This window comes from Miniopterus natalensis, chromosome 6 (genome assembly GCF_054644295.1).
Source record: "Miniopterus natalensis isolate mMinNat1 chromosome 6, mMinNat1.hap1, whole genome shotgun sequence".
Lineage (NCBI taxonomy): Eukaryota > Metazoa > Chordata > Mammalia > Chiroptera > Miniopteridae > Miniopterus > Miniopterus natalensis.
Genome location: NC_142086.1, coordinates 83,355,529 through 83,371,607, shown reverse-complemented (window position 1 = coordinate 83,371,607; position 16,079 = coordinate 83,355,529). Strand labels below are relative to the sequence as shown.

The 16,079-nt window shown below is 55.3% G+C and overlaps 1 protein-coding gene across 1 annotated transcript; it reads right to left on the bottom strand.

Moving 5' to 3' along the window:
• Positions 1-3,452: 3,452 nt before the first annotated feature.
• POFUT2 (protein O-fucosyltransferase 2) lies at positions 3,453-13,833 on the bottom strand. The gene is made up of 9 exons (XM_087818391.1): positions 13,684-13,833; positions 12,153-12,403; positions 9,444-9,588; positions 8,644-8,754; positions 7,876-7,942; positions 7,600-7,725; positions 6,465-6,645; positions 6,124-6,247; positions 3,453-4,847 (listed from the first exon to the last, which is right to left on the bottom strand). Exons 1-9 carry the CDS (start codon positions 13,812-13,814, stop codon positions 4,694-4,696), a joined length of 1,290 nt encoding a protein of 429 aa, XP_087674517.1. The 5' UTR covers positions 13,815-13,833; the 3' UTR covers positions 3,453-4,693.
• Positions 13,834-16,079: the final 2,246 nt, after the last annotated feature.

Here is a 16,079-nt window from a genome sequence, read left to right as displayed (position 1 = left end):
TTTCTTTTTACCATAGCCGACTTGTTTAAAAGCTAACTTTCAGAAGATTTATTATTTGTGATAATAGTACCCACTCGCTGGCACTTACTGAACTCTTTTTTTAAGCTCCTGGCACCCCGGGAAGCGCTTTACATGATTCTCATTCCCGTGACAGCCGAGAGGTTTGGTGCCTGGGTTTAGAGACACACGCGGCCCCCGTGTGCAGCTGGCGGTAGCGAGGCCTGGCTGTCCTTTTCGGGTCCACCCTCTTCTCTCTGGGCACAGGCCATGTCCCTGACAAACAGCCATCTCCTCACTGGGGCGTCCTTCCCACTCCCCACTCGTCCTGGCAGCAAAATATCACTTGTTCTACAAACCCCCGTCTCCAGAGGCCTCTGGGTCCTTCTCTGACTTAGGGTCACGTTGCTGACACAGCATCGCTCGTGTGCTTGCTTGCTGGTCCTTGACACCCCAGGAAGCTGAGGGACCAGGAGGGCAGAGAGAGGGGCACTTGAGCCCCGCACCCCTGGTCCAGCCTGTGCCTGCCACTAGTGGGCTCCCTGAGGTGGCATGGTGCCTGCTCTTCTGGCTCTGGACACGTGTGGGCTCACCACCTCCTCCCAGAGATGGGCTAAGGTGTCAGGGGCTCTCTCATGCTCACTCAGGGGACAAGAGTCCACGGCACTGTGGTGTTCGCATACTTGTCCACTTGTGCACAAAGCTGCCCGCAGCTGCCCAGGGCCCAGCCGTGAGGGACACAAAGCCGTCCTGGTTTGTCCTAAAAAGGCCTCTTAATCGAAATGAGAGATTTAATTTGTCACGGGCCATTTCTTGCAGCATCAGCCTTCATTAGTCAGCTAATGTGGCCACGAGGAGCCATGAGACGTCCTCGGGAACAGATGGCGCTGGGAGCCAGCAGTGCGATGTGACTTCACGGCTGCTCCTCCCCCGGGGCATAGAAACCGGGTTACTGAGTCCACGGGCCATCTGCTGACTTCCGGGGGGCGCTGCGCCAGCTCTCCCTGGGGACCCCTTGTCTTCCTCCTTTTGGGTGCCAGGCCCTCCTCTGCCCCCACCCGTGGTTTCTCTCACACGCCTCCACGTGTGGGCCAAGCTCTGCTCTGGGAGTTGCCTCTGTGTCACCCTCAGGCTGCACAGCCAGGGCTCAGGATCTGGCTACGGTTCCCACCGCCCTGCCCAGGACAGGGGACCGGGCACAGTATGAGCAAGCCAGACAGCGCCGCGGCGGCCGGGCCCAGGGCTGATTTCGTCTGCGCGGCAGTGAGGGGCTCCTGGGGGCTCCTGCTGCCCACTGGGGCGGGGGAGGGAGCGCCAAGAATGTTCTGGGCGTCGGGGTAGAAGACGCTGTGTTCCGTATCACAAGGCCTGCAGGGCTGCCAATGTCACTCCCACAGGAAGGAGGCTGTTTATCGCCAGGTCACATTCAGTGAACCTGAGCCTTATTTGTGTTTTCGGGGAGGGACAGGGATCATGGGCCACACGGGTTGGCCAGTGGCAGCTCTGGGATTACAGCCATAGCCTCCTGTGCCCCCTCCCCCTCAGCCCTGGGGAAGAGTCTGGGAGCAGTTGCCACTGCACCCCATGGGTCTGGACCCCAGAAGTGCCCTGGGCACAGTCACCTAGGATGCCCACATTTTTTCACATCTTGTTACTGCTCTTGTCTAGCAACGTGAGCACAGTGTAGATATCTGTTGCTGTGTAACAAATTACCCAAAAATTTAGGGGTCAAGCCAACATTTGTCATCCCAGCATCTGTTGGGTCAGGACCTGGGGACAGCAGGACCTGCCTTCGAGGTGTCATCTTGGCCAGGGCTGCATCATCTCCAGGGTAATGGGCTGGATCTGGTTCGAGCTTTCAGTGGATGTAGCTGGGACCCAAGTGCCCACAGTTGTTGGGCTGGGGGCCCAGCTCCTTGTGAGCCGGTGACTGGCCTGCGGTCCTCCCCACATGAGCCTCATCAGGGGAGCAAGAGGAAGGAGGGGGAGGGAGGGAAAGGCAGGTAGACAGAGAGACAGAGACAGGGTGGGGAGAGACAGAGAGACAGAGAGGTCAGAGTCTTTTGGAACCTTGTTTGGCAGTAACATCCACCACTTTTGCAGGGTCCTATTGTCAGTGGGAGTCCCAGCCCGGCTCATTCTCAAATGCAGGGGATGCATGAAGTATGGAGATAGAAGGGAGGTGTGTGGGAGTGGGGCTGATGACAGTCTCCCGCATTTGGAGGAAGGGCTGACACTGACAGAGGGCAAGCCACTTGGAGGGGTGCGCAGCCCTGACCAGCCCTCCCTCGGCCTAGGCTCCCGTCTGAAACAACAGCTCTCTACTCAGGGCCTGAAGCCCCAGTGAGCCCAGAGGGCACTGTGGTCACAGCAGGAGGCCCACCACCACAAGGCAAATCCACTGGTGTGAAGACAAAGGCCCATGTGAGAACAGAGCAGAGCTGGGTCCTGTGTCCCCAGGCCTGTCCGTCAGCAGAAGCTTCCACACAGCGTGGCAGGTGCCCATGGGCCCTGTGGCACTCCCCGCAGGAGGGCCCACTGTGACCTCAAAGGATCACAATGTGGGATCCCTTTGAGGTCCCTCTGGCTCAAGGTCAAGACAGTAAGGTCTGTCCCCCAACCACAGTCCACTGTCCTTGGCTGCCCCCCGCTCCCCACACAACTTCAAATGCTTCTCAAGAGCAGGGCCTCACAGCCAGACCACCTTGACAGAAGCCGCAGCTACAGGAAGCCAAGGACACCAACTGTCACTATCAACAAAGGGATGGCTTCCTTCACCTTCAGCTCCAGGAAAGATCTTCTGAGATGCAGGCCCTGGGGGCCAGCCGGGCTCTAAGAGCTACTAGACTGTCATAGGTGCCCTGTCACAGGGAGCAGCACCGATGGCCTCGTCCTGAGATGAAGAGCCTGTCTTGCCACACTGACTGCCCCTCCTGGGGCAGGGCCACTAGAGCACCACCTCTCACACCAGCGAAGCTGCCACTGGTCAGCGGGATGTGGTGCCAGGCGGACCACTGGCCAGTGTGCTGGGGACCATGGAGTGTGGCTGTGTCCCAGGTCCTCGGGGGACTTGGCCCTGGGCTCCCCCTCTGCCCATTTTCCCGAAGTGTCTCCCACCCTCTAACATGGGTGTTTTCTCGCTGCTCTTTCCACCAGAACACAGACCCAGGACAGTGCTGCTGCTTCCTCGGGCCTGCTGCCTGTCACTCCACCCATGGTTTTCTCGCACGAGCCAGGCAGCAGGTGGGCCAGTGGGCAGAGGTGCTGCCCCTGCACATGGGCGCACACCCAGTCACGCTGGTACGTCACCCCCGTGGCACCTGCATGGTAACACTGCATAAGCACCACAAAGCACTTTATTTTCCTTTCAAAAGGTGATGGTCACAGCCCACACTGTTTTGTAAGCTCGCAGCCAAAAGAGAATTCAAGGGTAAGAAAAGGTACTATTTATAGGATTCCAGCTTTCTAGAAAATTTATTTTATTAATATTTGAATGTATAAATGGAAATAGAATAAATATTTCACCATTTCACCCTGCATGGACACGACACCACTGGGCCTCTGCACGTGTTCAGGGTAGATTTCAGAAGCTTGGGAAGGAAGAGAACCTGGGGTCATGGGCCTCGACCTTGCCACACCTTGGCTGCCAGGCTCAGCAGTAGGACCCCATGCCCTGCGCTCGCCATCATGGCTGTTCACCCTGGTATCCCTGAAAAGTCAGGGTTCCCAGTTAGAGGGGACAGGGTGGGGCTTCCGTGGCAGTGCTCCACAGCTGACCCATGTGGCTGGTGGCATCCCAAGTGGCAGCATTTCTGAGACCTCAAAAAGGCTCCTGGAGAAGAGCAGGGCCCAAGGACAGCAGCTTGCCTGCCATGCCCCTCCAGGCCACACCCCTGCCCTCGAGGGGAGCAGTGCTGAGGCTTCTTGGCCAAGCACTGCCACCCCTGGCATGTGGCAGTAACAGTCACGACTGCAGAGGCAGCCCACTAGACATGGTGTGGGGACGGACCAGTTTCTCTCCACGTGAACAGTCCGAATCACTGAAGACCTGCCGTGGAACTTTCCAGCACTCTGACCAGAGCGGAGAGCGATTATCTCACAGGCCCCCTCCAACCCAGCTCTGTGAGGCAGCGATTCACCTTCCCTCCAACTTGCATGAGGTCTTGCCCAAGGGGAAGGGCAGAACTAAGGCTCTGCTCTAGGGCAACAGAGGAGTTAAAATGACTGACCTACAGACCAAATCGCACCAAGTCCAAGGGCACCGCCAGCTGTGCGGCCTCCCTGGGACGGGAGCTGCTCACATGCCACGCCTGCCCTTGGCTTGCTGGGGAAAGGCCTCCAGAAGGAGGCTGAGGAAGACACACCATGGGCCTCGCTGGCGGCTGAGACGCGGTTTCAGGTCCTGACAGAAAACACAACCAGAGTCCCCAGAAAGCTGCAGTGCCTTTTCACAGGCGACAGCTGGAGGAGACACCAAGAACGGGTGCAGCACCCGGAGCAGTGCGGCTCACGCCATGGCTCACATGGCCATGGACTGTGCCTGTATGTGGCCACCTCTGGGCTGAGGCCCTAAGATGTGACGGTCTGCCTGTCTAGCTACGGGCTGGAGACAGCCCCACAGTGACGTGTGTCATCAGGGGAAGCCCGAGAGCCCACCACATGTAAATGGGTGCAGGGCATGGGGCAAGGCGCCAGCTCAGTACACAATCTTCCAGTGGGTGGGCTGCTCACACTCTTTCTCTTTGTCTCCACAAAATCGGTTGTACGTAGTCTTGGGGTCCAACCCTAGGATCTCTCTTTCCTCATGAATCCGAAAGGAGAACGTGGAGACAGACGTGCCGATGAAGAACCTGCAAAGAAACGGCAGAGGTTGCCAGAGCCGCACAGAACCGGCCGCCTGCTCGAGCATCTCCGACACCTGCCCACCCAGCCTGGGGCCCCAGGCTCCCTGAGGCCGTCGCCACAGCCGAGTGGCCAGGGCTGGTGGGACGGAGCAGAGGCTGGAGGAGCCCAAAGGCCAAGCTGGCGGGGCCTGGCTGAGTCTCGGGTACTCAGGAGACAGCTCTGCACACGGGCAGACACAAGACTCCTCTAGAGTCTGGCTCCAAGAGGCGAGGGCTTGGAACCACAAGCAAGGCTGGGGCGGTGGGAAGAAATCACCTGCAGCCACCAGCCCCCTCCAGGATGGCAGTCTAGGAACAAACGCACCAGAAGTCTGCTCCGCAAGACGCTGGACAGTCTGGGTCTGTGGGAAGTGGGTCACGGAAGTGCTAACCTCAAAATCTCCACAGAGCTCAGGGCTGAGGGCACAGAGCTGTCAGGCTCTCACTAAAAAACGTGGGGTAGCCGGCTGAGTCTCTCGGCCCCAACCCACCTCCATCCCCACCACTGAGGCAGAGCCTGCCCCCTAAACCCCCTGCTCAGGGGACGCCCCTCATCCTGGAGGAGGGTGTCCCCTGGGCCTTGCCTACAGTGCTCAGCACACACAAGGACAGATGCACGTCGACCCATTAAAACCAAACATGTGCATCCACCCAGGAGTCAGAATCCTGACAGAAGGAAAATGAGCTGCTCCCCTTTCACTTTCCATTTTACTAGAAGTATTCTTTCTGACCTTTCCCCAGCGCCAACAGGCAGAGGAGTCCTTAGAGGGACCCACGGGCAGACCTAGGACCCGCTCTCTCCTGGGCAGGCTGCCTCCCACAGGGAAGTCCCAGGAAAATGAGAAGATCGGGGGCCTGTGCGTTCGGACTCTAGGATGCCCTGTGCACACTCAAGGATGGACTCAGGGCAGTTCCTGGCAGGCAGGTGGGGCAGGTCTAGGAGTGAAGTCCTTCACTGCCCCACACTCACCCTCCTTTGACAACATCAGACAGAGAAGAGGTCTGGGGGAAGCAATCATGACAGTGCACCATGAACCACAGGAATGAAATGAGTAGCTGACAGCGGCTACTCAGAACCACTGAATGGAATGTTACAGGGAACATTTTCTATTTACTGAACAGCAGAGCAGATGGCTGGGCAGTGACCAGCCAGTATGCAGAACTCTGTCTGTTTTGACTATCAGGAATTTGAGACTCATGGACCTTGTGAAACACAAGCAAACGCGCCCTCGGCTCTGAGCACCTGGCATGCGAGCAGACCCACTGGTCGATAATGGCCACGCCTCCATCCTTGTAGAGCTCCAGCTCCTCCCACGTGGGCTCAAACCTCACCATCTCGGGTAACAGCTTTTTCAGCTCCTCATATTCTGCAAAAGAAAAGGAGGGGCCGTTGAATGGGGATCTGCTACCAGGATTACACATATACCCATGACACCTTCATCCTCAGGGAGTAGCATGGGTGAAGAGGCCAAAACTGCAGAATTCGAGGTTCCCTCCCAGCATCAGAGCTGAGGGTAAGTACGCAAAACCAGTTCTGCCCAGGACACACTGGGGCAAGGGATGGACAGAGCCAGAGCTGCCTACCTGTTCTGACGGCATCTGTGGCCACAAACACTTTGCCCAGCCCGTGGGTCTTCATGAGGCTGCGTATCTTCTTCACAGCTCCACCCAGACTGGGCACGTCCTCCCTGTGGCCCCAGATGAAATCCTTCCTTCTCAGGTGGACGGCGAGGTACGGACCCCCCAGTGAGGAGCCCAGCTTGACCTGGCAGAGGACAGGGACATGCTGAGATGGACCTAGGAGCTGGGTTCGCGTCCAGCTCTCGCCCTCGGGAGACGCAGAGGGGACAAGCAAGCGTTCCACACTCAGAGCCCTGTACTGTGAGTCTGTCTGAGGGACTCTCAGGAGGACAGGATGTTTTCTAAGGCCATACCTTTGATGTTAGTGCAAAAAAAAAGGTAAATGAACACTGAAAAAAATACGAATTGATTAAAGATAAAAACTTTCCACTTAAATACATTTTTCCAATAAAAACTATCCACATATCTACTATGAATTAGTCCTTGAACAATGTCATTCCACTTGAAAATAGCCCAATGTCCCATAGAGGAGTAAACAGGTAAAACGGTGTTCCTCTCTATGAAATAGTTTGCTGTTAAAAACCACACTGAAAGAACTACTAAATTATACTGAAAATGCTTAAACACTAAGTCCAACTGAAAAAGCAACATAATGTTTCTTAAAATTAAGTTATAAGAAAACCAAACCTTTCAGAAAAGAAAATTTTTAAAGGGGTGACCCCAGACCAGAAGGGTAAGTGGTGCTCTTAGGTAGTCTGGATGAATCTCGCTTTTTTTATCGCTCTCATATTATAAAAAACACTGAACATAAGTGATAATCTTTTTCTTTCTGCTTGCACATCTGTTAGCTGTTTTTACTCTAAGAGAACTGCCTGGGCGGCCGGAGCCTGCAGTAATGTCCCATTCCATTTCACTGAAGCGATTTCCCTAAGTTTGCACCAGGACTGTGGGGTGGGGTGGGAGGGTTCCTGATGAGCAGCATCCATGGTAATTACATAATGACTGTGGATGGCATTCAGGGGGGTGACACTGAAGGTGACCATCATCCACCCCCACCTGCTGTAAATTAAGGGGTTCATTATTATGCATCTAAAGAGACCATTAACATTTCCTCCAATTAAAAAGAAATAGAAACTACCTTCATCTTGGTCCAGTCCTCCTCGTAGGGGATCCTGTCGGCCTCGTTTGTGGAATTAAGATATTTACTTCTGAACTCGTCGCCCACAGCCCGCAGGTGCTTGGCAAACACCATGCTCCGCCGCGTCTGGGGGCATAGAGACAGTACAGCTGAGCGCCCCACCCCATATGCCCACCACAACCCACCCCTACCCCAACCTCCACCATCTGAGATTTTCAAAAACTAAACAAAACAATGTGAGAAAATCTAGAAAGATGCCGCGTGGGCAGCACTCACATCCCAGTACTCCTTTCCTCCGTAGCGATCGTGAAGGAGGTTCTCGGCTCTGTCTAACATCACGGACCTAATTTTTCCACAACAGGAAAAGTGTTTAACTTTATAAATGATTACTTTCCCAGGCTCCAGAGAGCAGCATCAGAGTGGAAGCCCTGGGCCAGGAGCCACCAGGAACACATTCTGGGAGGGCACTAGCCTGTGTCATCAGGGTGCATGTGGGCAAGTTCCTGCTGACCCTCTAGGCGGCAGCTGCCTGGCCCTCCACGCCATGATTCAGGCAGGATTTTAACTTCTAAGTGATTCTAAGCATTCATAGTCTCAGCTGTCCTAGCCACTGAGCTGGGTGTTGCCAAGCCCATTTGTGATTATGGATGCAAAAAACAGGTGTGACCAGCAGCGTGAACCCTGCCGTGCAGTTCAAAAGAGCAGTGGCTCCAAGGAGCACCCTGTGGGGATGACAGACTGCACCGCAGCAGAGCCTCAGGGTGTGGGTGCTGCTGAGCCAAACCTGGGGCCCTTTCCTGGCCTCTCCCCAAGGGCACACACAGCCTCCACCTGGAACCCAATGCCTGTCCCACCTCACTGCAGAGTGTGGGGATAGGAACAAGGTCTAACTTTCCAGCAACCGCACAAGGGCCACAGCTAGGAGGCGTTCTGATGCCACCAGGACACAGTGCACATGTGCATGTACACACATGCACACACCCACATGTGCACACTCACACGCACACATACCCCCTTCACTGAGCGGATGGTGCAGGCACCTACCGTGCTGATGTGTTTCTCAAAAGCACAGGCGCAATGATAGAAGCTGATCCTTGAACGGACAGACAGGAAACGTTTAAACCCCTTGTCTCTTCATAACCCCAAAACCATCCTCTGGAAAAGAAGAGCCACGGGACCCCTTAGTTTCGTTTGTTTTTCACAGGCAGTAAGTACAATCTGGACGCACATGCATACACCTCGACCTTGGTAAGCACAGGGTTCCTCGTAGAGGGAGCTTACTGATCATGATCAGAGGTAGTGATATTCTCGTGAGCATTTTTAGAGAAACTGTAACTTTCATCTGACTTGATGAGACCACTATAGCTCTTCATAGGAATCAGGACGGTAGTGATGGGAAAACAGGCAGGCCAAAGGAACATGATGGAAACGACACCTCCTGCTTCAGGGCCAGAGTCGTGACGGTAACAGTCCCTAAACAATGCTCCTCTAGAGAGCTTCTGTGCCACTCAAGTTGCAAAAGCCACTGAGTGACAGCCCTTCCACAGGAAGGTCTCCTGATGGCAACTTACGATTGGAGTGACAAGACTATCATTCCCAGGACCTGGTTCAAACACAATGTGGGAAAAGGTAAACATCAGGTATTTTAAATTGCCCTGAGGCACCTGTGACTGGGGTACAAGGAGGCTGGCCGCACCAGCAGGGTGGATGAAAGGAGACCTTCCCCTCAGGAACCGAGCAGTGGCTGGCAGGTGGGGAGTGAGGTCTGTGGTCACACATGCACTCCAGGTGCTGGGGGACCTCAGGCCCATCACAGGCTGGTGGAAGGCTTACCACGGTCGTACCTGTAGTACTCGTGCTTGTCTTGCGAGTACAACAGCGGATCAATGCAGGGTCGGTCGTCAATCTTCTCTTCCCAGGTCCCCTCTTTCCACCCTTCCACGTAACTTTGCAGGACATAAACCTGGTCAATGAAGGGCCCACCAGACTCTGGAAGAGACCAAGAACTGACAGTAAATAGTAACCCGAAGCACACACATGGCTCGAAGCAGGCTGCCATTGATGCAGATTGTGGCCTTTTATTTAAGGCCACAATCTTTCCAAGGACAGGAGGAAGCTTACAAAAGTGGAGCTAGGACAGAACAAAAGACATCAGGGCACAGACTCCCTCAAGGGGGTGAGTGGGTGAGCTTGAGGGTGGTAGAGCTCGTTCAGGCCTTGACTGCTCCCAGGGACCAGGCCCTTCCTCGTGCTGACCTCCTCCAGGATCTGGGCCTGCCCTCAACCCTCTCCTCTTCATCCCTGTACCCCTTTCCCTGGAGCAGGGCTGGGCCTCGTGCTGGCCACAGGCCCCATCTGCTCCTTTACCCTCCCCTCCCGGGCTCCTCCACGGCCGCCTTCCCACTGTGCCTTGGTGCATCAGCGCGCTCCCTCCCTGGGGCCTCTCCTCAGGGCTTGCTCTTGACTCTTTGAGGCCATTCAAACTACACCTCCCTGGGACGCCTTCCCAGGGCCATGGCCACCTGCCCCACCAACATTGTGAACCCCTTCCTGCTTTCTTTTTCTCTGTACACTCTTCGCCATCTCAAACACTGTATGTTTCAATGACTTATTTACATTCTTTTTTAAAATCCTCCCCTGAGGATACATTTCTATTGATTTTAGAGAGGAAGGAACAGAGAAACAATGATGAGAAAAACATTGATCAGTTGCACACATCCTGAATGAGGATTGAACCCACAACCTAGGTACATGCCCTGACCTGGAATTGAACCCACAACCCTTTGGTGTACAGGATGATGCTCTGACCAACTAAACTACCCACTAGGGCAACTTACTTATATTCTTTATCTTCTCCTCCGCATTCCCACAGGGGCTCCGGGGGGGGGGGGGGGCCTGTGTCCCTCTTACCCACTGCTCCCACCCATGCCCAGGATGCGTTGGCCACATCTGTGGTGGTCAAAGATTTTTTTCAAAGACAGAACAAACGAGCCCAGTGACAACAGTGCCACAGCAAGTGAAATTCTGGTGTCTTTCCCGCATTCACTCTCACTTGGGCACTGACATCTGCGTGGTAGTGGCAGGGGTACCTGATGCCAGAGCTCCAGGGGCTCCTCTTACAGCGAGGAGAAAGTGATGAGGCACAGGGAGGCTGCTATGTGGTCAGGTGCTCTACTGCACACCCCCAGCACCCCATCCTAGGATGGGCACCCATGCCTGTCCCCCTTTGTAGGGGAGGAAACAGCTGAGCAGAGCCAGCCAGTCGGACAGGGTGGAGGCAAAGCCGTTTTGCCTGCCTCCAAGCACATCATCCAGAGCACTCCCTTTTCCCTCCCCCCGGGCTGCTCCGGCTCCGGCTCCGGGGAACATCAGAAAACAGCAGGGAGGACACCTGTCTCCTATACCCATACACCCACAGTTTCCAGTCACTAAGCATGATTTCAAGTGGCGAAGGCCCAGACCCGTCACTGCGCCTACCTGTCAGGAAACCCACCACCCCACCCCGCAAGAAGGTGAAGGGCAGGTTCTCTGGGAGGCTCTGTAACCCGGGTTCAGAACCAGGGCAGGCAGTTTCCCAGGCTAAGTCAAGTCGACTAAACACCTGGCTACATCTCCTCTCAGGCTGCAGGAGAAAGAGCTCCAAGAGTGCTTTGGAGTTTGTCCAAGAAAGGCAATCTCAGAGTTTGCCTTTTTCAAGAAGATACTATGTTGTTCTGGGATTTCAGCGTTCACAGTGCTGACTCTGACTCTGACACAGAAACATATCAGTGAGAGGGTCTAAGATGCAGCGACAATAATACTTGAAAAATGAAGATGTACGAGCCACCATCCTCAGTGTGAGCACCAATTCTAAGCTGTCCAGGTCCCTGAAGAGTAGGAAGTCAATCAGCGTTAGAGTATCACCGGCTTAGAAACCATGACCCACCAATGACTGTTACAGACTATCAGTAGCTTAAGAAATTGTGACTCATCAGTAAACATAACAGTGTATCAGTGGCCTAAAGACTGACTGGCTCTTCTAGGCCTCTCTAGGGAAGCGGAAAAAAAAGATATCACTGATTTGTTCAGTTTATGTCTTCTAAACAAAGTAACAGTAAGCTCTAAATACCTTTATTCTAAGAAAATCTTCAAGCAGGACTAAATAACGCATCGTTACAAGTCTTCACCAGCACTGCAGTGGACGTCATAAGGTCAGTGCCACACACGAGTGGTGTCGTCCTTCAAGTAAAATGGCCTCTTCTGCACAAGGAGCTGAGTCCCGCTAGGACAGTCCTGACCTCCGTGGCAGTGGCTTTCTCATAGTAGCTCTAATTGCACTTCCCTGACTCCCCAGGCTGCCACAGTTGTCAGAGGTGAAGGGGCAGAGAGTTCATACACTTCAGATCTACTTCCCTAGAAAAATTAAGGCAAGACCAAGATCACAGATAGTGTGGGAAACGAAAGAATACAGGGCCCCTCCATAGAGCAAAGGCTACGACAACAGGCCCAATGGGACAGCTTGCTGGCCGAGCTCTTGGCCTGGCCTGCCATCCACACCAGAACCACCACCTCACCTGCAATGAACTGCTCATATTCAATGACGGGGATGTTTCTATTGAGACTTGGAAGATCAAAAAAGTCAGACCAGGGAATCCGGACCTGGTGAATGTCGGGGCTCTGCCAGTGGTAGAGGCGGCCCCATGGGGGCAGCACTAGCACCCATTCCTCAGTCTTCAGCAGGGTCTTCAGGAGGGAAGCTATTCGAATGTAGACATCCCTGCGGAGGTTGAAACCCTCTGGGGGGTTGACGTCATACAGAAGATACCTGGCAGGGAGGAGCAGGACAGCGGTGTTTCAGGGAGGAGGCCTCTGGACAGAAAACCCGGATACACCAGCAATCCACAGATGATTGCCCACCTTGGGGCTTTCAATAGCTTCTAGTGTGTAAAGTGGAGGCAGCTGCCCACCCACTTCCATCTGACCTAAGACTTACAGAGCTCACAAGTCAGAGCAACATTTAACAAGTAGCAATAATTGACAACTAAGGCCAACAGTCTCAGTGACCAGAACCTGAGAATCAGCCCTCCAGTGGTTCTCAAACTTTTGGGTCTACAGCCCACTTTACACTCTTAACAATTACTGAGGACCCCAAAAGGCTGTTGTTTGTGTGGCTTAAAATAAACAGATAATTCCTGCATTAAAATACAACATAGGAACATTAAAAAGTATGTAATTAATTCACCTCAAAATAACAATAAACCTATTCCGTGTTACTACCATTAACACTTTTAAATGAAAAGTACATTTTTTAAAACAAAAATAATTGGTGAGAAGGGCGGCAGTGTTTGTAAGTTTTTCCGTCTGGTGATAGCGGGATGCTCATACCTCCTGCTGCATTCAATGTGTTGGGATATCACAGGTGGTCTCCGGAAAAAAACCACGAAGTAAAACAGTGGGAGAAAAAGAGTAAAAAAGGCAAATACCATCCTGGTATTACTACAAAGCTGATCGTCCAGGGGCCCTGAACACACTTTGAGAACTGCTGCTTCATGCACAGCCTCAGGCAGGGGTGCCCCGCGGCCACTGCAGCAGCGGCCGCCATCCTCGCCCCTCCCTTCCCCACGCGGGTTTTCCCACGGCTCCGGCTCCCGCAGACGCAGCCGCGCGTAAACCAGCGCGGGGCGTGCGAACAGCCGGGGGAAGGGCCCGTCTCCCACCTCTGCACCCCTCGCCCGGCACAGGGTCTGATTTGTACCAAGATGACCTGCGCCGATCCTTATTTTTCTACGCCTGAGACTTGAACATCCAACATCTGGATGGAGAAACCGAAAGACTCCGAGCAGATACACGAGGCTGCGCTTTCTCATTAGGAACCGTCCCAACCGAACATCTGACCCTGGGGATCCGCGAAACCCGGACAAGACCCCGCATCACCTAACAGGGCCCCCGGGCCCGCCCCTGAGCGCGGACCCACAGCCAGCCCTTCCCGGGGCCTCCGGGGTCGCATCCACCGCCCCCTGCCCGGGACCCACCAGCCGGCCCGTCAGCCCCGCCCCCACCCCCGGCACCCAGGGAGCCCCGCCGACGGCGCGGACGCGCGTTTACCGTCTGCGGGACGCCGCCCCCGACAGGATGTCGGCCGCCGACTGGCCGGGCCAGAACTCTTCGCCGGACGCCCAGGCTGACGGCCAGGACGCCGCCCCGAGCAGCAGGTAGACGACGCCGAGCGCCGCCATGGCCCCGGGCGGCCACGCACTTCCGGCGACCCCGCCCCGCCCCGGAAGCGCCGGCCCGCGATTCTGGCGGGAGCTCTCCACCTGTAGCCACGCCCCGCCCCGCCCCCGGGCCCCGCCCCGCCCCGCCCCGCGCTGGCGTGGTGCGTCATCCCGGACCCGGAAGTCTCCAGAACCAAAAGCGCGGGGCGGCTGGGGCTCGAGACATTGGTCCAGGCCCTGGACAGGGCGGGGCGGGGCCGCGCGCGAACCTCGTGTCCGCGGTCGGCGGGGATCCCGGCCTCAGCTCTGCGCCCTCTTCCGGCCGGTGAGGCGGCGCTCGGGCCTTGCTGGCAGGTGCCCGGCCGTGCTCCAGAGCCCGGGCCCCGCATAGCGACTCTTTCCCTGGAGGTTGCGGTGCCTCCTGCGGCCCTTCCACCAGTTTCTTCCGGGAACACGTCCCGGCGAAAAAGGCCCGGGGCTCTCCACGCCGGGCACCCCCCCAGTTCGTCACCCGAGGGAGGGGTGCCTCCCTCCCCTCCCCCCTCTGCCAATAGACCCCGGGAGTATGGTCCTTGCCAGGAGTGACTAGGAGAGGTTTTACGCGTCTTTCATTAAGAGAAAAAAAAAAATCCTTATACAAATAACTGGAAATAGCCTCCTTCTGCACGGCAGCCTCTGGTGGTGGAGGTTTGCTGGGTGTGCAGTTTGGAGGAAACGTGCTCAGGGGACTCGAGCAGCGTCCACCCGCAGCCACTTGGCCACAAGAGGGCAGGAGAGCCCTTCCCAAGGCTGGGCTCCGGAGGGCGGCACGGCTGCGGAACGCGAAACGGGGCTGCAGGAGGAGCCTCCAGACGAGACGGGGGAGCTGGGGTCTCAGACCTGGGACCCGTCTTTCCTGTCCTGGGGACACCCAGAGCTACTTCTCTCTATCCTGGCCCAGCTCCCCCAGAGAGGAGCAGGACCCTCGCCTGAGAATGGAGAAGGAACCCCATTTGCTTGGGGTCCAGGCTGATGCCCTGTGTGAGTTGTGGGGCCACACCTGTTAAAGCAGGTGCTTTGATCTCGTTTGGCCCTGGGGCCTCATCTATCCCCACAGGTCTCAGAAGTTCCCGTGCTGGGCACCTGCACCCCCAAGTCCTGGAACGGGAGAGACATGGGAAAAACTCTGAGCCCTGGAGTCTCTGAAGAGGGAGATTCCTTTGGAAGCTGGGATTCCACAGCAGGGAGGACTGTGTGTGAGGCAGAGGCAGGGCTGGGGGGTCCTCTTTAGAGAGGGGAGCAGACCTTTGTGTCCCAGAGGAGCCCAGTGTCCCTGCTGCTCAGCGTGGTCCAATCATGTCCCCAGGTTGCGGCCACATTCACAAACGCCTTCCAGCCCACGTGGAGGTGGCCCTAGGGGTGGGGCAGAGGAGAGGGAAGGGGCAACCTTAGGGAGGCCTGATCAGCAGTCACAAAGCTTGACGTGGGGATGGGGGGGCGGGGAGGAGAATGGACTGAGAATCTGAGATCAACACTGGCAAATGTCAAAGAGTGCGTACTTTGTTTCATTAAACAGGCTGCTTATTTATGTTTGGAGAGCCAGTTTCAAGGACTTATCTCAACCCGCTCAGATGATAGCATCAACAGAACCACAAACAGATGGGGGGGTTGGGGTTGGGGTGTCCCTCTTTGGAATGAAGTGCAGAACAGGGACCTCTGCTGATTCGAAAGGAGACCCCCAAGTGGGTAACAACTCCACACAACTGTTGCCCTCTTTGCGTTCATGCTCTGCATCTGGCCCAGAATTGCAAATTCTTCCAGAGGAGTCCCCAAAACTGCAGGGGCTACCTTTAGACCAAGGCCATGAGAATCCAGAAAGGGGTGGAGGGTCTTTTATCCAGAGTCTCCTCAGCCAGAAACACTGTAGCTGAGTCACAAACTCCCCACACCCCAGAGATCCCAACAGCAGGCATGGCTGGGGACCCTGCAGTCTGTGATTGGGAAGTCGCCTGCCCATCTCGGGCTGGGAGAGAAGCTGCAGCCACGTGGAAGGGAGAGTGTGAGCAAGGACACTGTGTGTTGGTGGGTGTAATGTTTTCTTTTTCAAATGCACAGCCAGTTGTCACATCATCATCTAATGAAAAAGATATCCTTTTTCACTGACACGAATTGCTACTTTCTTCATAAATTCAATTCCCTGAAATACTCGGTGCTGTCTCTGGTCTTCCAGTCCTGACTCGTGCACCTGTTTGTCAATTTCTGCACAATAACAGTGCATTAGTTATGATGGCTTTACAGCAGATTCCT

What these genes read in the sequence shown, in the direction of transcription:
- POFUT2 (XM_087818391.1), bottom strand. Translation starts at nt 13,814, where the DNA reads ATGGCGGCGCTCGGCGTCGTCTACCTGCTGCTCGGGGCGGCGTCCTGG. An exon ending in GAGGAAAGGAGTACTGGGAT is followed by an intron (nt 7,726 to 7,875) that starts GTGAGTGCTGCC and finishes CTATGCCCCCAG; the next exon opens with ACGCGGCGGAGCATGGTGTT. An exon ending in AGGACTGGACCAAGATGAAG is followed by an intron (nt 6,646 to 7,599) that starts GTAGTTTCTATT and finishes GTCCTCTGCCAG; the next exon opens with GTCAAGCTGGGCTCCTCACT.